The 20,306-nt window shown below is 35.5% G+C and overlaps 1 protein-coding gene across 1 annotated transcript in view; it reads left to right on the plus strand.

The window, feature by feature from the left end:
• The window catches only part of trhr2 (thyrotropin releasing hormone receptor 2), a 40,925-nt gene extending 25,144 nt beyond the window's left edge, over window positions 1-15,781 (plus strand). The window contains exon 6 of the mRNA XM_044125825.1: window positions 10,085-15,781. Coding sequence (XP_043981760.1) covers window positions 10,085-10,639 — 555 coding nt within the window. The 3' untranslated portion in view covers window positions 10,640-15,781. The remainder of the gene's footprint in view (window positions 1-10,084) is intronic.
• The last annotated feature ends 4,525 nt before the right edge of the window (window positions 15,782-20,306 follow it).

Consider the following 20,306-nt stretch of genomic DNA (forward strand, 5'->3'; position numbering starts at 1 on the left):
CAGTTTTTTCTAGACATTTCTGAGATTAATCTCAAAATTTATTTGTTTATGATAGGAAATTTTGCACTTTTCAAGCTCAGAAATTTCTAGCTTTTGCTGTAGAAAATTCCAGAGATTTTCTGGAAAAAAATCTCAGAAAATCTAATTTTTATCTAGCTAATGTTTTACTTTTCAGAATCATAAATTTCAATAATCTAGATTACTAGATTAATCTCAGAATTGGCTTTTAGTGGATATTTACTCATTTTTTTCTCTAATCTATCATGATCTGTTGTGATCAAGTCAGATCAGATTCTACTTTAGTTAAAAATGTGCTTCTGTGTGGTTTTGTTAAACAGGTTTCAGACCAGTGGTATCAATTTGTGAACTAAAGGTTTTGCAGTAAATCTGAAGTAACTTTAGTTTTGTGAATGTGAGAGAGGCTTTCAGCTCCTCTGCAACCAGAGCTGCTTCCTTTGCAAGGCGAAGGCGTCTTGACCCCACTCCTGATATCAAACTGTGCTTTGAAGCAGGCAGCAACATGTTTTTATCAGCGCTTTGATAGCCAGCCTCCTCCTAACAATCTGCACTGGGAAGCAGAAAAAAAGGGCTGAAAGATGAGCAGCGGAGAGCGTTCATCTTTGTAATTTTCCGTCAATCTGGGCTCCCACAGTTTGATCCCTGGATTCATAACACATCCGAGTCAAAAAGTCTTTGTCGTCTTGTGTTTGCAGAGTGGCATAATTTCCTCCATGTCTCCGTTTTGGGGTCAGTCTGGGTTTCAGTGTGGACACATGAAAAGCTAAAAGCACCTTCATAGCTCTTGACACAAGAGTTCCTCAAACAAACCTTTTTCTAAAGATACACAACTATCAGATACCACCGTTTGGACTAAGAATGAAAGGATTAATCAGATTAGACATGATTAATTGATTGTTGAAATAATTGTCAACTAATTTAGTTATTGATTAATTGTTAACTGGAGTATAAAGACTCAAAAAAGAATTAAACACTCGGAGTAGTACAGTAACTAAGCCAAAGCTGTACAAAAATATAAACATTTTGCAATTAAGATGAAAAAAAACTTTGTCTGTAAATATGCTCTACCTATAACTCCTAAAGTAACGTAGTTTAGCTTCACCTGGTTCCAACTCCTTTAAAAAACTCCTATTAAACACCTTTTGCATCCATTTATTAATTGGTTAATTCCAAAAATAATCAACAGTCCAAAACACACGACTTTGGTTAATCGGTTCCTTTAATTGCCCTCAGGCTGCAGCTAGCGATCATTTTAACGGTTATACGATTAATCACACAAAAAATGGTAATTTAAGCCTTTTTATACGATATTAGAAATACATTAAAAGATACAAATAAACAATCAAATTCCCTTTTTAAATAAGAAAATGAACATTTTACTGTATAAAATACAAAAACAGGATTCTGTTAGTCAATGCTTGATCATTTGTAGCAAAAAAATAAATACTTCTGACATCAACATGTGGAAAGCTCAACCTTTTCTGCTTGACTTGGCATCAATAGGGTTTAGGGCTAATTGGTTGATTATTTTAATCAATAAATGTGTAAAAAAAGGTGATTAAAGGGAGATTTTTACAGAATTTGAACCAAGTGAAGGTAAAATTGCCACATAAATAGGTATAGTATTTGTGCATTTTTGGCTTAATTACTTTCTGACTGTGCTGTTCTTTTACCAAAATGACCTTTTTTGAGTTTATATACTCCAGTTAATGATTAATCGATTACTGAAATAGTTGACGATTATTTGAACATTTGATTCATAGTGATTAATCGTCTCAGGTTGTGTGTCTTTGTGCTGATCCCGGCGACCTGGTCAGCAGGTAAAGGTGTTGGATGTTTAGCATCAGACGGCTGCCTCTGCTGCCAAAACACTGCCTTCATCCAGGACATTCACATACAAACTACATTGAGAGACACACATTCAAATCCACAAAACCAGCGGGTGTTTGTTGGCAACATGGAGAACCTGAAGAAACTCTGTGAAAACACGCAGACACTGCAGGGTTCCTACTAGTGGTTTATTTACAGTGAGATATTTATTCACAGTGTCAGCGCTGACATTAAAGAATCAGAGACTCACATGGCTTTGACACAGCAGCCCTGCAGCTGCCGCTTCAAGGGTGTTAGCCGTTTGTTATATTTACCTCTGAACCAGAGGAAACCTCCAGCGGATCCCTCACGCTCTGCCAAAGCGCTCTCAGTCCGCTCTGAACCACAGATGGTGCTCAGGGGCTCGTTTTAAAACCATCAACCCTGGATTTTAATGGCTGCTGAGTGATTCGCCTGCAGACTTTCTGTGTGTGTCGGCATGAAAACGGGCTGAACCTGACGGAGGAGGAGATCCTAATCTTGTGTGTTTAAGGAGCTCCATGTGAGAGCAGAAGATTTACATAATGAGAGGACAAGAGATCTTAATAAAGCCGATGAGTTCAGTACTCTCAGAAAGGCACTTCATGCTTTTTCATTCTGTTTGAGCTCAATCTGATGGAGGTTTGATAAACTAAATAATGGCCCCCTGCATGATTGGAGATTAACGCAGAGTTTTGATCTCTGAGGGAGTTTTCCGTGTCTGATCTCTTCAATGTGTGTCGAGGAGAGGAAATGTTGAAGGTTGGTCGCTGCTGATAGCATCCAATGATGCACACTCATTTCACTCAGATGCTTAAAAACAATTTTACAATTTTGTTTTTAATTCGTTTCCGAAAAAGTAGTGAAGGTTCACAAACGGTAGACAAACAAAGTATGATTTTAGGTGGGTGTTTCCACCAGTGTTACCTTGAAAAAGGTTAGATAAATTTAAATTGATGCAGAATAAAGCTGCATGTTAAATACCATACAGTCAAATCTTGACTGGCTAAAAGTTCATGATAGGAAATTAGCTTCACCACTATTCTCAACGTGGAAAATTTTAAAATCTAAAGCACGTTGTGTTTGTTTGCTCAGTTAAATTCACATGGATATGTCTCCAGACATTTTATTGGACATTTTCAAATTCCTAATTTTTAGTTACAAAGTAATGAAAGACTGGAATTAACTTTGATAAAAGCTGAACAGAAGTTAGTCTTTGGAGCTTTTAGGAGTAATGAAACGACTAATTATTGGACATTGGATCAATTTAGCAACATTTTGTATGAACTGTGATTTATTTTTATTGATATATCGTATATTTGAATGACTTTTATTGTATGATGTGTGCTTTTTAATGATACAACCTAGCTTAATGGGGATACTAAACAATAAATTTCTAATTACTCCTTGAAAAAGTAACCTAGTTACTTTCTGATTACTTGATTTTAAGATTAACTGAGTTAAAAGTGTTTCTGTTTGATAGTCCGGTAGACTTGGTTTGACTGGTACAACAGTGTATTAGGAGCTTGTAGATACAAAAAAACAACAACAACAAATAGAGTAAAATTTCTTCCAACAAAAACTCAGAAATTTTGAGTTTAATTTGAGAAATTTTCTAGAAAAAACACAAACACAAACTGACGGGAGTTGGATTAAAGCGGATCAAACATGGCTGGTGTGCACAAAGCCTTGTGTTTCATCACTGCAGGTATAATTAAGAGGCTACTCTCTCCTCCTCCTCCACAGTAATTAAACAGTTAATTGTTTTCTGTTATCTACCTGCTGAGACGGCCTCGTTTGGCTCTCAGCTCTCCACCTGGACCTGGATGCTTATTTCAAATAGCATTTTGCTGAGAGAGGGCGTTCACGTGATGCTGTTTTCCAGGCTTTTCTTTCCGATGAGGTGTATGAAACACGGACTGACACGCTCCAGCAGAACCGTAGAAATGTGCACCGAAGGCTGAGGGTGTGCGGCATTATTTCTGACTGATAAGACTAATCACCTGAGCCGCGCTGCTGACTGACTCCATCCCCTCCCCGTTGACCCGCGGTCTTGCAGCGGCTCTGAAAACGTCTGAGCCGTTGCCATGGTCACCAGACAGCGGTGATGTTAAGGAGGGTCACGACATGCCAAGGGATGTCGCTCACTTGCAAAATGTTGAGGCTTTGCAACATTTTTCCGTGAGGGGAGGAATGTTTAATGTGCTTCTGTCTGAGTGCTGTGGCTCGTTTTCCATTTTGACATAAAAATGTATGAAAATGTTAACAAAAAGGCTGTTTTTGTGGCATTTTCACAGGAAAAATCTGCACAAGTTAAATATTTAGTTTGCTTTCTCTTGGGCTTGCCAATATTCATCATAGATGAACACATTTGGTGCCAATCACATAACTGGATCCATGGGAATTACATTTAGTGGTAAGTCTTCAAGATGAACACTACGGTTGTCATGGAAATACATTTTTGTACCAAGATTGCCATTTAGATGAATCAAATCATAGCCTACATATTTTGAGCCACAGAAATCATATTTATTGATCTTCTGTTTCCTTTTTCTGATGGACATTTTTCAACATGGTTGTAATGGATATTATGTTTTTACTAAGCTTGGCAGTATTTACTGCCTAACCAAAAAGTTAGGTTCACTAAAGGCTGATTTACTATACACAAATCTTAAACAATAAACCGCTAAATACATAAAATATTATCAGACATTAACACTAAACTGCTAGACAAGTGAAAAAGATAATCAGAACCAACACTAGACCACCAAACAGATAAAAATATCTCCAGAAGCTGTTGCTAAAGATATAAAATCTCTACTGTCACACCGCTAGGGAGGAATAAAAAAATAGCACGAAGCGAAGCTAAATCACTAAGCAAGTATGGAAAGTAGAAGAAGCTCATGCTAACCATTAAGATGACTGTTTCTCAGTCTGTCACATTATCTTTTTCCAGTTGACGAATGGTGCCAGACGTGCAAACAGCAAAGTTTCAGTTTTGTCATCTAATTTTGCTGCATATTATTACTTTAAAGTTGCATGAATTAGATTACCAAAGTTGAAAACATATGATTTGACATAAAGTTAATCTAAGTTAAGAAAATTAATAACATTTTATGGCAAAAATTAGTTCAAGAGGCTCAGAAAGCTATCTCGAAAAATGTCTTTCACCGCTGAAATTCAAATATCTAACGGAAAACATGAAAAACATAAGACCTGAGAGGTGAGGCAAATTTGTAAACTACATTTCTACATTTGAAATACTTTTTACAAGACCAATGAGATGTACAACACTTGTGTTGTTTAAACTTTGAATGGAGTTTCTGCAATAAAGTGTGACTGAGCTATGAAGCTCCATATTCACAACTTGATTTGAGAATTTTGATGTATTTATTTAATATGGGTGTAGGTGGAGCAGCAAACCAAAAATTGTGACGGAAATGCAGCAGAAACTGTAGTGATTTGGGTTTTTTGTGTGTTTATTTATCTGTTCTGTTGAGTCTCTGTGTTGGACTTTTGAAATTATTTGTGTGCTATTCATCATTAAAACCATCATTTACATCATTTCAACCATTTTGCCTCACCACCTTCACCGCACCTCACGACCGAAACGTTGAGAAAAGTTGCTTTAGTTTGGTGCAGGAACTAAACAAACGTTTTCTTAGCAACTTCCAACAATATTTGTGGCCTGCTGTAAAAAAAGTGAGAATTTTAATTGGGAACTTTCTACTTCAGGAAACAGAGGACCATCGATTTTTCCCGATGTGGGTTCTGGGTAGGACTCAGCAGAGTTGTGTGCGAGTGTTTTAACAAGCTGCCCGTTAATTGGACTTTCAGATGTGTGTTTAGTGTCTGTGTGACATTAGTCCTGCCTCCCAGAGCTGCTGTTAACCCGCAGTCAGGATGTTCCACAGGATGTGAGAACAGCTCTGAGGTCAGAGGTGGGCCTCACTTTCATTTTAATCCCATCATATCGCCATAGCAACCAGGGAGCAACTAATGTTCCGCACAGCATGGAAAAAAAGGTGTTGGACAGGAATCTCTCTCCCATTCCTGGGTTTTATACAATCTTGGGTTGTTTGACTTTAGAGTTTATGATGTTCCTTGATGATGGATTTGTTTCTAGACTTCAATCTAGATTTTGCAGTAATTTAAAAAAGAAATCACCATGTGTGCCGCCAACGAGTTTGGCTTGGAGGCGTATCATGCAAGCTCCTGCACACCTGCAGAGACTGGACAAATTATAGTGAATTTCATTAATAGGACATTTTCCCATGTCATAAGTGAAATAATCTTCCAATGGAACTAGAATTTTTTAATGAATATTCAAAAATTACTGACGTAAAACAAACTTTTATATCTTGCTGAAAAGTTACTGGTGAGTTACTGTTGTCTTATTTTGAAGGTGATCTACTCTGCTTTATTGGACAGGTTAGGTTTACAGGTAATACAAAACATGTTCATTGCATTTATTTGCACAAAATCATTCTTAGATAATGAGATTTTAGTCCTCTCAGCTCAGATCTGTTCAGAATGAGCTGTTTTAGGGCATCTTGTCACTTTAAATCCAAATAAGGTGCTGCTAGCCACACTCGTGAAAATAGCTGCAATCAAATATCTACCACTGTAGATATTTTAAAAGCAGAAGTAGAACACAACCAACAAAAATGCAGCGATTGTTTTCTGGATGGTAAGTCGACAACAAAGCACTTGTCTTTTCCAGCAGCCATTATACAGCACATACAGTGGCAAAACAAACGTACCTAAATGTCTTTGAGCTCGGCTGGGGTTGCTAGGTAATGGGTGGAACTCTGCTGGGGTTGCTAGGTAACTGGCGGAACTCTGCTGGGGTTGCTAGGTAACTGGCGGAACTCTGCTGGGGTTGCTAGGTAACTGTGCAGTTCCTGCTAGTTTGTGGCGTTACATTCCCCAGGTTTTTAAAACTGGTCATTTTCCAGAAACCAAAAAACATGAACTTATAGCCCAAAACTAGCTACGTGTTTTGTCTTTTGTAAGCGCTCAGGTTCTTTTCAGAAGCTGTACATATCCAAATAAAAGTACATAACCAAAATGTGAATTTGGCACAATATGAAGTTTTTGCACTTGGAAGTAGACAGAAAATACTTGGTATGATTTGGTGTTCTTGCAGTAAAGTGGTTTTCCTGATGTTCCTCTCTGTTTAAAGACCACTGAGGTAAAGCTCTCTAGGTTCTTTCTGGTGATAAATCCATCATCTCCTGGGATATTTTGCACCTGTTAGGTAATTTACAGACTCTGTAATTTACTTTTCAAATGATTTAATTCTCCCCTTTTCTTTCACACGCATCCCACTCCGTGTCGCCTGTCTTTGTCTTTATTTTTCCAATGACTCAATTACCCAATGAGCCTTCATTAACCCCCTCAGAGCGCCCACTCAGAGACACACAAAGCATTTTAATAATTGGTGTCAAAATGCTCCACGCAGGCGAGAACTCTGTCTGCTCGTGCTTTCTCCGACATGCTGATGATTCCAGTTATCACGAAGCAATCACGACTAATCACAGAAATTAGAACAACAACACCAGCTCATATTGGACCGGACCTTTGAGGTTTAGCATCACTGCATAGTTGTACATTCTTTGTGCATTTCTGATGGCTGTGGTTGAATAATTCAATTATTTTTTGGGAGGGGGGGTTATTTACAATTTGTGTCCTCTGAGCTTGTTTTCACCAATTTTAGAAAGTAAATCTTTGTATTCTACAATCTGTTTACACAGCCAGCTGCCATCTTAAATGTTTTCCTCTTGTGAATAATCTTTCTTCCTGGAGAAGTAGTTTGCAAACGACCCTGCAACCCCTCCCAGATTGATGGGTAGCAACAGTTGCTTCTCTGAGATCATTGATGTCTGTCCGTCTTGGTTTTTTGATAGCATGCAACAAACTGACAAAGATGCAGAAAAACACATTGGTATTGTCTTGAGTTGGCAGGTCAAAAAGCAGCAGTGACATACTAAGGAAAGTAAAGAAATGTTGGCATACAGATTGATATGAATCAAAGGTAACACTAAACAAATGCATTTCCTTTACAAATATACGCAAATCTTTGTTGATATTCCAATAATGGTGAAAAACACAATTTCACAATTGTGATGTTTCCATTCACATTCATTATGAAACGTTATTAAAATCACGCATAAATAACTTTTTTATGCAGGAAGTCATTAAAAACATTCCTCGCCATCATCCACCTACCACCTCCTGCTGTCTTCTTCGTCTTGTCCGCCATTAGTGATATCTGGTTGTTGACCACATTTTGAAACTGATAAACTGATAAATCACACCATGCCAGGCCAAAAACTTTTTATTTTAAATGTGTTTTTCAAAATTTGTGTGTTTTCATGAAGCAAATTTATTTTCTTAATTCCAGTTTGCACAATTTTATGGTTTATGGAAACAAGGTTGATCTTTGAATCCTAGAAGTGTTCTTCAGGTGATAGAAGGCCGACTTTTTGACTGTCTTTATGTGACTATGAAGGCTCAGGTTTGGGTCCATCTCTACACCCAGATTTCTGGCCTGATCTCTAGTTTCTGTTTGTAACTCCTGAAGCTGTGCTGACTCTACATTACTCCTCTGTAGTTATATAAACTTTAGTTTTGTTTCTGTTCAGCTGGAGAAAGTTTTGGCACCTTCACACGTTGATTTGTTTCAAGCATTTGTTCAAAGCTTGAATGGATTCATGGTGCTGACATTATAATGTAGAGCTGTGTATCATCTGCATAATTATGGTAACTGCTCTTATTACTTGTAATCTGAGCTAGCGGAGCACGTAGATATTAAATAGAAGGGGTCCAAGGATTGAACCTTGTGGTACTCCACATGTGGACATCTCCACGCCAAAGAAGTACCGGTCCTATAAATGAGATTTAAAACAGTCAAGTTCTGGACGAGAGAGTCTTACTGGAGTCTTATTATATTTACTGGCTCTCCAGTGGCTCCAGTATTAGTTAGCATGGCCAATTAGCTCAAATTTATAAAATCAATAAGGTTTTAGTGTCGGTCAAATGGACTGACTTTTTTAAAGAAATCTGACGGTTAATTCAATATTTTAATTTATTCTCATAAGGAATGGTTGGTTTGGATTCTTTAGCGATTAAAAATAGATTTCTGGATTTACTGTGGTTGTTTCTCATGTGAAAATGTGTTTAATGATGTTTTTCTCAGCATTGTAACATACAAACTGTGACCTGTAAAGTCTGAGACCAAAGTTTAGGGATTTTGTAAGTTTTGCATCTGCCTTAAATTTGTTTCACTTGTGAATTTTGTTTTTTAACTGGGAATGATGGCTGCGTTTCTAAGACCATTGTTGATTTCTTGCCATCTTGGCGTTGTGCTAACACACATTTGATTCTTCAGAGAAGCAAGTTGGAAAAAAAGCACAATGATTAATTATTATTGTCTACTAATTATTATTATTATTATTTATTTCTATCATGTTTTGCGTTTTAAAAGCAAAGCGTGACCAGAAACCAAATGTTTGTTAATATTTTTCAGTTCTTTATGCTTTCTTTTAGTTTGTCTCTTCAGACTTCACACCTGTTCATAATGTGTTTACCATCACACCTGCTTTGTATCCAGTTATTTTATCCTTCTGCAGATATTCTCTCCCTTCCTCTGCATTTTTTTCTCCACTTTTTGACGTCAGCCTTCATTCGGATGCTCATTCCAAAGTGTCTGTTTTGGTTTCATGTCAACAATTTTCTGATAATTAGCAGAACATGCTCATTTGAAACTGGGAAATTATAAAAAGTTTAATAAGTTTCTGAAATATTCTAGTTTTCAAATGTAAGATTACAGCGTCTGATGGACACATTTGTAGTTTTATTATATAATTGAGGTGTTAAAACTATTTCTGCATGGCATTGTGGCTGCAATGTGTCACAATAACAACGGGAAACTTATCCATGTGACAATATTTTAATCTAATTTATAAGAAACTAAACAGCTGACGGTATTTTTACTGTAGTTTTTACATCTGAAGTAAACGTATTGTTATAACTTCTTGTAGATCCCTTTCAGAATTTTATTTACTAGCTTTCAAAATATTTTTGCCAGTTTCCTGCTGTATGTCTGATTCTTCTGACAGCGTATCAGGCCCGTTGTAGGTAGAAAAGAAAGCAGAGTAAATTTCTGCCAAAAAACTCAGACATTTTTAGACTTAAAATTTTATTTACCCTGCAGGTGACGAAGATGCTCGCCGTGGTGGTGATCCTTTTCGCCCTGCTGTGGATGCCCTACCGGACCTTGGTTCTGATCAACTCCTTCGTGTCCACGCCTTACCTGGACTCCTGGTTCCTGCTGTTCTGTCGGACCTGCATCTACGCCAACAGCGCCATAAACCCTGTGATTTACAACGCCATGTCTCAGAAGTTTCGCTCCGCGTTTCGGGGGCTGTACAGCTGCCAGCGAGTGGAGGGTAATCAGCGGATGCTGTCCACCGCCCAGACCTGCTTTGGTACTGTCCGAGACCCGCGGCCTGCCCTGCAGAACAGCAGCCAAGCCAATGAAAAGGAGACGCGGGCCGGCCTGGAGCCTTCCTCGGATTCAACGTCAAAGCTCCACAGAAGCGAACATCAGGAGATGGCGGCGGTGAACGGGATGACGGCCGATCATCGACCCGACGGCGGCCATCAGGACTTCAGAAGAGAACCAGGAGAAACGCTGCAGGGAGGCGGTCAGGAATTAGATCAGTCAGTTAACAAAACACTTGGTTCTGCAGACAGAACCAGTAAATAATGTGAATAATGTATAAACCTCCACATTATGATGCTGTGCCATATGGTTATACTCATCTTCAAATGCCCACCGCATGTGTATATATGATTGTACATATATATATATACATATACATATATAATTTTAAGAGGGTGAGGATATTTTTATTTAACTGTATTTAATTACACTCAAAAACATTATATGTTACAATAGTACGGAAGACAATTATGGCCGCTGGGAGATAAAACAACAACTTTTTTATCAGTATTCTGACTTTAATCTAAGTAAAAGTCAAAGTTCTGAGATTAAATTCAGTATTGTTAGAAAGAACTGCAAAAATTCTGAGAAAGAATTAAAAAATTGTGATAAAAAATTGTAATACTCAGATTCAAGTCAGAATTCTGAGAAACAAATTCTGAATTCTGAGATTCAAGTCAGAATTTTTTTTTTTCATTGGTCCTAATCTTCTTCCATACAATAGGCTAGTAAAAGCCAAACTTAGATTTCTGTATTGAAGCTTTATTTTTAAAAGAACAATATCTGAAGGAAAATGTGTTTTATGACTCAGGACAAGTTGTCCATGAAGCTTTCATTGAGGAATTAATCAGACCCATTAACAGTTTAGATGAGTAAATAACGTCTGAAGGACTTGAAGTTGTTCAACACCAGCAGCAGGACGATGATTTTTCCTTCACTTCCTTAAGTGAAGGAAGATATTTGCCTGGAATGTGAGAAGAATTACCAGAAATCTTAATGTCAGAGTCTAGTTGCATTGATTTTATTTATTTATCTTTCGCTACTTATCCCTAAAAACATGTACTATAATGTATTTATGCAGAGCTATTTTCTCCTAGAGTGCAGAGAAAAATAAACACTATAAAAAAAGACTCCAATAACTGATTTAAACCTCCACATCTTGTGAAAAAGCATTTTCTGAAAGGTTGGAGTTGATATGTTCTGTGTTGTAAAAAGAAACAAGCCGTGTCTGTGTTGGTGGTAAATTACAACCTTCTGAATTTTATTGGTTTAATTTGAGCAGCTCTGGTTAGCTTCCGTCTTCAGACTGCAAAACGACTTTATGGAGCTAAACTGGTACCGTAAAGTTTGTTCAAAAATAATAACAATAAAACTTTAACAAAAAATAAATTAGATTTTAAACTGAAAAAATAAAATCTATGAAATTACAAACACTGGTTCCGTTAGTTTCTTGAGGCGGACTTGCCGCTTCCAAAATGGTGGAACTGCGAACGTGTCGGTCCGTTTCTCTAAAGCAGGACAGTTTTCCAGTATAAAAGCACCTCTTAAATGATTGATTTGGTCTTTTTTTTTTCAGTGGTGAGCTACGCTAACTAAAAAATTAGTAGCGCTAACCCTAAAGAAGTAATCATGAACATTAGCTATGCTAACTCTAAAGTGCTGACTTCAAATCATATCATATCTGCCCTTTAATATGAATTTGACATTATAATTTACTATAATGTCCTTATATATTGTATTTATGTTTATATCTTGTACTGTCCGTTTTTATTTTGTTCCTAAAGTTATTAGGGGAAAAAAGAGAGAACTTGAAAGGAGGAAATGGAACTGCTGCTTTTTCAGTCTTCATTCCCTTCAAAATAAGAGCATGAGTATAAACAACTTATGTGCCCTACACATTTTTCGAAGTTAGTAAAAACGCTAAACTGCTAAATGAACAATTAGCTCTGCTTTTCGCACATTGGAGGGAGTGTGTCCACCTCTGTACATTTTTTTAAATATTTGTCTTTTACCTTATTCACCTTTTAATAAAAGTTGAAAGTATATCAAGAAGTAACTTAATCAACTTTGTACAGAAAAAAAAAGTTTACTGACCTTAAACACATGAAACGCAGCCATAATGTTTTTCAGTGTTTTCACCATCTTTTGAGTGGAAAGAAAAATCTATTTTTTTTCTGCAAATGGTTGAAAATACATTTTCTAGGGACTTGTGTGGAAGCAAATAATGTAAATAAATATTACAATTTTAAATATTTAAAGTGCAAAAGCAGTTTTATGTGTTGCAATGAAGAATGCCAAAGCAAAAGCACTAAAACATTAATAAATTCTGTTTTATTAATATTTCTCTGTTTGCATTAGGATTTTTTGCTGCTTATTCCAAAAACTACACTATCAAATCTGCAAAAAAAAAAAAAAACCTGACAACCTAAGTTTAGTAACTTTCTCAGATTATTACAATATCTTCATAATTTTGTTATAAAATGTCTTAAAAAAATCTTACAGTTTATTTCTTATATTAAGTATTATGCTGCAGTGAAACAGTTTTTGATTGGATAAATATTTAAGAGTATTATTTGCTTCCATAGCCGTGTCCCATCAGTCAGCGTTCCCTTTAATCGTCGACGTCCGTCACTTCGTCTCCCAGCAGACTTATACTTTTTTTAATGTGTGTATTTTAATGTGTGCAGGAATATTTCCTTTCTACCGTCATATTTGATGTCTGACTTCTTTCCTCCTAATATTCAGTCACTTTAAGAACCTTGTTACCAATTTTGTTTTGCCTTTATTGAAGGTAAAAATGCTGTAAATATGGACGTGTACATAGATTTGAAGCTGGAAATTAGAGACTTTAGCAACTTACACATTGTAGTGTAAATAATATACAGTGATGTTTATGTTTAATTGTCTGAATGACTGCATGTCCACTGACAATAGTGATAGTCTGTGTGTGTTTGTATATGTTCATCCTCCCAAATATTCGCCTTACTACAGCTAAAAAAAATAATAAAACAGATTTATATATTTAGTTGCATGATAGAGTGTATGAAATCAACAGTAATGATTTTTAAATATCTCAAACACTCCCAATTAATGTCGGTAAAGCTGCATAAATAATCTCAAATGTTTACAATTTGAGTTTTAGGCTGAAAAATGTGCATGAAAACTATTAATTAAACTAAATTGAATATAAAGAAAACAATAAAACAGAAAGTAAAAGAATAATAGTAGAATAATATTGTATTTGAAACATAAATACCTCATTACTTTTAATTTATGATTAAAAATCTGGGCAGTTATATAGGTTAGTTTGGATAATTTTTCTTTTTACCTTAATCAATAAAATGAACTTTCTGGGTTTCCTCAGGTTATCTTTGTGTGATGTTAACATTGTATTTAATCATTTTAAACATTTAGGTGAGAAAGAAACTCAAAAAGTTCAGAGATTTGTACATTTCTTTGGTATTTTATCACCAGTTTATCCAACTCTTATGGAGATGTCCCTGTTTATTGAATCGACAAGAAGTAGTACAATTAAAAATAATGGAAATGAGGTCAAGATGTAATTACTGATCATATAATTTAGTGAAGTGTGGTTGTCTAACAGATGAACTACTTTGTTTTTCAGGTACAGAAATCGTTCCTTTTGGACTTTTACCCACAACCAGAGAACATGTAAGGGAAAACTGTAGTTACAAAATAAAAGTGCAAAAATGCTTCCAATAAGGTTACTGTTCTTAGTTGGGGGATTGAATTGTTTTTGAGGATTTAAAAAAATAAAACGAATCAATAAAAATACTATTTTCAGATATGTAGAATGTAATACTTCAAAAAAGTTATTATTGTAGTTGTGTAAATTAAGTATACTGTTTCAATTTTTTCCAATTTATTTGCCAAATCATGCTTGTGTTTTGTTTAACTATTTAGGTTCTGATTATTTTTATGCATTTGCTTCATTTTGAAATCATAAAAATTATTTTCCTAAACATCCCTCAAATCTACAAGCAGCACTTTGACTGTTTTAAATGAGCTGCTAATGCTTGATTTTGTTATTCATTTGTGTGAAAACTGATTTTATTATTTTCACTAAATGATTTCCTTAAAGTACTGCTCATGTTTATGTCTTTAAAATAAAAAAGCTCTGTTGCGTGGCCAACATATTTACAAAAACAGTCCTAACTGTAAGTTAAGCTGCTCATGCATTAAACCTTAGCATTGTTAGCTTCAGCTTACAGACAGTTTATAAAGCTTAATACAAGTTTATGCAGACCTTCGATTAAATTAGCATTGTTTGCATTAGCAGCATTTTTATTGCCATGACTGCCACCAGCTTCATGTACTACACTTTTGGCATAGTTTGTAATAGTACTGTTAGCACTAGCAGTTAGCTTGAAAAGTGTTATTTGTACGGTTTGGACCAGTAAAGCAGCATCTTCATTGTCATGACAACCATTAGCATTATCCACTACATGTCATATTGTCACTGTTGGTACAGTTTTTGTTAGCACTTTTAGCTTTAGTGGTTAGCTTGCTTGTCTTGGCACAGTTTGTGTTAGCACTGTTAGCATTGGCGGATAGCTTCATTTGTTTTATTTATTTTTCTTTAAGCTTTGTTTCTTGCCTGACTGATATTTTGATTTCTAAATGAAGCACAAATATTTAAAAAATTGACAAATGCAGCTGATCTAAAGGGATGAATATGTTTGGGGAAATAAAATAAATAGAAAAATGGAAATACCTTTAGAAATATAGCAAAAAATGTAATGGTACGGTAAATGACCTTAAGAAAAAAGTATTGTTAATTAGAACTACCAACATTAATTTGTTTATTAGTGAATACATGAATGTATGCAGACATATTTTTAGTATATTTTTATGTTCTTACAATTTCAGCCTTTCATAAATTGCCTCAGCCTGAAAAATAAAGTATTTGCACCTCTTTGGGACCATTCCTCCACCTTAATTTCTTCCTGTGTTTTTAACTTGTAATGTGTTCTCTGACACTTTACTCGATGTAAATTTAAAAGGATTATTTGGTGTAATGTGTGTGAACTTGTGTAGACGTGTGCGGACTGTTACTGTAATTCTGTAATTATTTGGCCCTGGAGAGCTGCTGGTTTGTTGTGTTCTTGAATGTGCTGTAATCACAGATTCATTTAAAGTGCTTTTGGTTTTTAAAAGTGTTGTTATCTTTGTTGTTGGTGTAAGAAAATGTTTGATTGTGTGAAGAAAATTGCAGCGTGCTCTGCTCTGTGGTGCAGTGCAGTGGCTTTCGCTCGGCATCTTTACAAAAGGTATTTTAAAAAGTTTTAAATGTTTCTTAGTTTTTGTGGTGCAGCATTATTTTTAGCAATGTAAAGTTGAAACAAAATACATGAAAGATTGAGTTCTTTATAAATAAATGTTTGATTACTGCATCAAAATACATGAAAGATTGAGTTCTTTATAAATAAATGTTTGATTACTGCATCCAGGTCTCATATTTTATATTTTATAAAAGAAAGTGATTTTTCTTGCTTATTCAACAAAAATAACCTATTTAAACATATGTCTTCGGGCTGAGAAACCATTCTCCTAATAAGGTGAATAACTTTATTTAATTTACATGAATATTTCCCCTGGCTTCGGTTCATTTGTGTAAAAGTATATTAATAACTTACGTTCATTGTATTTCCTTCAATAAAGTACAGAAAACGGGGAACGCGAAGACAGGAAATGGAACTACAGCGTAAACAGTATCCATTGACTTCAAAATAAAAGCATACAAACCTTTAGCTACTTGAAGCTAACCAAAACGTCAAGTCTGACGTCAAACTTTATTCAACTGGAAGTTTACAAAATAGGCAAGTAAATCATTACTGTGTAATTGATCTTTTAAGGTTAATTTAGGGAAATTTAAGTGTGCTACGCGTTTTCAAAGTTAGCAAAAATACTAAATAAAAAAATTTGTTCTGTTATTAGCACTTTAGCATATTAGCGGAAGCGTCCGCTATTGATTTTTGGAGACTTCTTAGCATCTTGTAGTTTGCTTTCAGAGTAAAATGGCTTTGAAAGAGACACCTGATCAGGTAAGAAGTTGTTTTGAATCTCTACCACTTCAAGATTATTTTCTGTTTCCATATCTTTTAAGACCTCAAAGTTACCCCTACTGTACCTGTGCTTGAAATAAATTAGAATATCTCAACATTATTTCAGTATTTAGATTCAAAAAGTGAAACTTGAACATAGAGTCACAACAATAAGTGAAATATTTAGGTATTTGTTTTGTTACTAACATCTTTGTTTACGTCATGCTCTAATGAAAACACAATATTCAGTGATTATGGGGACTTGACTCTCAGTCATTAACCATTGATTTGATTCTGGTTAGTTTTTATTTTCTTTAGTTAAAATACCTGGAAGGCCATTCTGTGTCCTTCAACAGATTCAACTAGATCTTCTTAATTATTTTATGCACTGAGAAGAAACCTTTGCACTGCAGTTCCCTCTGGTTAGAAATACAACAGATGTAGTCCTCCTCTACCTCATTAACCTCAACTCTCTCCTGGGAAACTCCACTGAACACATTAAAACTCATCTTCATCCGGGTAACATTTATTTGGCTCATTCCCTTACTTAATAGCTGATAACTATGCGACACCTTATTAACTACAGTTAATGTCTCAGCCTTTTTCCTTAGCACATATTTAATTCACCAATGTATTTAAATGAGGTAAGAAACACCAAAAACATGCAAGATTGTGGCTCCAAAAACATAGGCACATCTGTGGGATGAACTGCATTGCTTCTTTTTCCTATTAGGGCAGGTCTATGAGCTGTACAAAATATGCTCATATCATTTTTTTCTCATAATTATTCTCAAATGATGAGATTTTATTCTGCTCAGTTCTGTCTATTTTGCTGTTTTAGGCCGTCTTGTCACTTTAAATTCAAATACTCTGCTGCTGGCCACGTCCCTCCAACTCAACTTTTACACTCGCATGTGAAAATGGCTGCAAACAGATGCACAATTAGACAGCAGTACATCTTTGCAAAGCAGAAGTGGAGCCTCCTGCATAACTAACAAGAATTCAGCAAGTGGCTTCTGGACGGTAAGTCAACAACAAAACATTTGTCTGTTCCAGCAGTCATTGTACAGAGCATACAGTGGCAAAACCAGCTGGCCAAATGGGCGGGAGATCAGCTTGGGTTGCTAGGTAACGGATGGAATTCTGCCGGGGTTGCTAGGTAACCGTGCAACGCATTCAGATTTGTGATGTCGCATTCTGGAGGTTTTTGAAAGGGCTCATTTTCCAGACACAAAAAAACATGAACTTATTGCCAAAACCAACTGTTTTTTTTTAAGCGCTTGGGTTTGGGATGTTCCATCTATAGATGATCTCTGTAGCACAACTAAATCCTTGCTATAAAGTTCCACACATGGTCATGCCTTTCTGTTTTAGCATTTTTTTTGTTTCTATATAATGCAGTGTAGTAAGTTTTAAGGTTACTTATCTGCCTTAAAAAGAATGAAAAGCTTAATTTTTAGCTATTTGTTTAATACTGTAAAAGATCTTTAGATTTTCTCATTTTAAAAGTAATTAATAATTAATGAAATTTTGTTGATATTTCTTCCGGCATCATAATATTGTTCACCAGGTCTGCTGCTTTCTTTTGCTTGTCTGAATCCATGAGAGCTGCCTGACTTCGTTGTGTTTTTCTTAATTTTGCTCTTTCTTCTCTGCCTGTTGCCTGGGAACACAGCGGAGTCGTTACTTTCTGCCAATAAATCTGACGGTAACTGATTTCCTTCTGCTCTAGAGGCCAACAGAAGTCAAAATGAACTTTCATTCATGATTCATTTTGTTTCATTACTTCACATTTGGCTTTAATGCATTTAAAAGTTTGTTTAAACTGATCAACAGGAAGGCCACAGCTCCATATTAAATAGGCAATATTTATTTGTTCTCGTCTGGGCTTTTTTCCCCTGAGTTCTGCCTGCAGGCGGCTGATAGCAACCTGCAACGGCGTATTAGAGCCATTATGGACAGGGAGGAAAAAAGGCATAGCGAATTTCCACTAAAAAGCTTGAGGTCAATTTCAGAAATTTATTTGAAAAAAAAGAGGAAATTTCTGAATTTTCAAAAGTAAAAAGGTTTTTGACCTTTGGAACTCTGAAATTTCAATGTTTTTTGTCTAGAAAATTTCTGAGATTAATTTTAAAAATTCTCAATTTTTTCTTTCAAATTTTTGGAACATTTGGAGCTCAGATTTTTTAAAAAAAAATTATATTGATCTAAAAATTTTGGCATTCTTTCTCATAAACTTTTGACTTTTCAAACTAATAAATTCTCAAGTATTTTTCCAGAAAATTTCTGAGATTGATTTTAAAATTTTTTAACATTTTCTTACAAATTTTAGACTTCAGGAGCTCAGAAATGTCTTTATGTTTTCTGGATAATTTCTGATATTTACCTTATAATTTTGGAGCTCTTTCTCAGAAATCTTTTAACTTTTCAAACTCACAAATTTCCTATTTTTTTATAGAAATTTTCTGAGATTAATCTCAAAATTTGTGAGTTTTTTCGCCAAAAATGAATCAATTTTTTCAAACTAATGGCCCTAATACGCCGTCATAGCAAGCAGGAACACCTCCACCCTCATTTCTTCTCTGATGTTGAGATTGTTGCTCTCACAAAGTGCAGATTGTGACATAGCTGGTTGTCTGTCTTCTTGGAAATCAGCAGGAGGGAACCGTCAGACATCTGTAAGCTCTGAGACCTCCGACTATCACCATCGTGTTTTTGATGGCAGCAGAGAAAACCGGATGAGAGAGGCGAGAATTATTCCTGTTTGGGTTTTGATGGCGGTGAGTAAGAAATCAAAAAAAGTGTTTTGTAGACGTGTGAAAAACACTCCCGCTGAGTTGGGGTGCCACAGCTTGATGGCGGCCGGAGGAGCTCCTGCTGAGCGGCGCCGGCGTGTTTGAGATCAGCTCTGCGTGAGCGTGCAGACAGGGAAGGTTAGCTGCTGCGACAAAACGCTTTGTGACTTTTAAGGAAACACTCAGCACCAGTCTGAATTCATCAGAACCAAAATAGAAACACATTTGCATGAATGCAGCTGCATGCAGGAGGCCACAGAAGTCGTTTTTACTCAGAGGAGGCGGTCCATTAATAAGATAGAATCATTTTATTTTACTGTTTTATATGATAATAAACCACTTTGACCATCTTTACCCCTGAGAGAAAATACTTTATTTACATCGTTACTTTATGTTTTCACAGTTTACTTGAGTAACTTTTTGGAAAAATATTTCCTTTTATACTATTTTTTTCATCTGTGCCTTTTATTTGAGTAAAATTTCTGGAAACTCGACTCACTTCAACAAACAAAATTGAACAATCCAAAAATTCACCAGACACGAACACATGGCAGCTGGTTTTGATCAAATTTATAAGTTTTACTTTGAAAGAATCTGATTTGGAAACAATTTTCTGTTGCCTGATTTTGTAACTATGTTATTATTAAAACATTTTCATCTTAAGCTTTAAAATACCAAAATTTCCACATGAAAGTTTATTTTGGCTGATGTCATTTTTAAATGTTAAGTGATTGATGTTTTGATCATTTAGTACTCGAGTATCGTTTTTGATACATTTTAACTTTTACTGGAGTAAAAATATGTTGCAGTAGTGCTACTCTTACTTAAATACATTTTTGAGCATTTTGCCCACCTCCGCATTTGCAAAACCAGTTTTTTGTTGTCAGAACCAATTTTGATTCCAGATTCACTAAAGAACAATTTCTACTTATTGCAAATTACAGTAATTTGTCTGGAAAATGAGCCGTTTCAAAAACCTCCTGTTTGTTCCAGATTATTTTAAGGACGAAAAGGAAAATATTTCACATATGTAAAAAAAATAACAAAATCAGGAAAAAGAAAATTTTTCCA

The sequence above is a fragment of the Gambusia affinis genome, linkage group LG08 (assembly GCF_019740435.1).
Source record: "Gambusia affinis linkage group LG08, SWU_Gaff_1.0, whole genome shotgun sequence".
NCBI classification, from domain to species: domain Eukaryota; kingdom Metazoa; phylum Chordata; class Actinopteri; order Cyprinodontiformes; family Poeciliidae; genus Gambusia; species Gambusia affinis.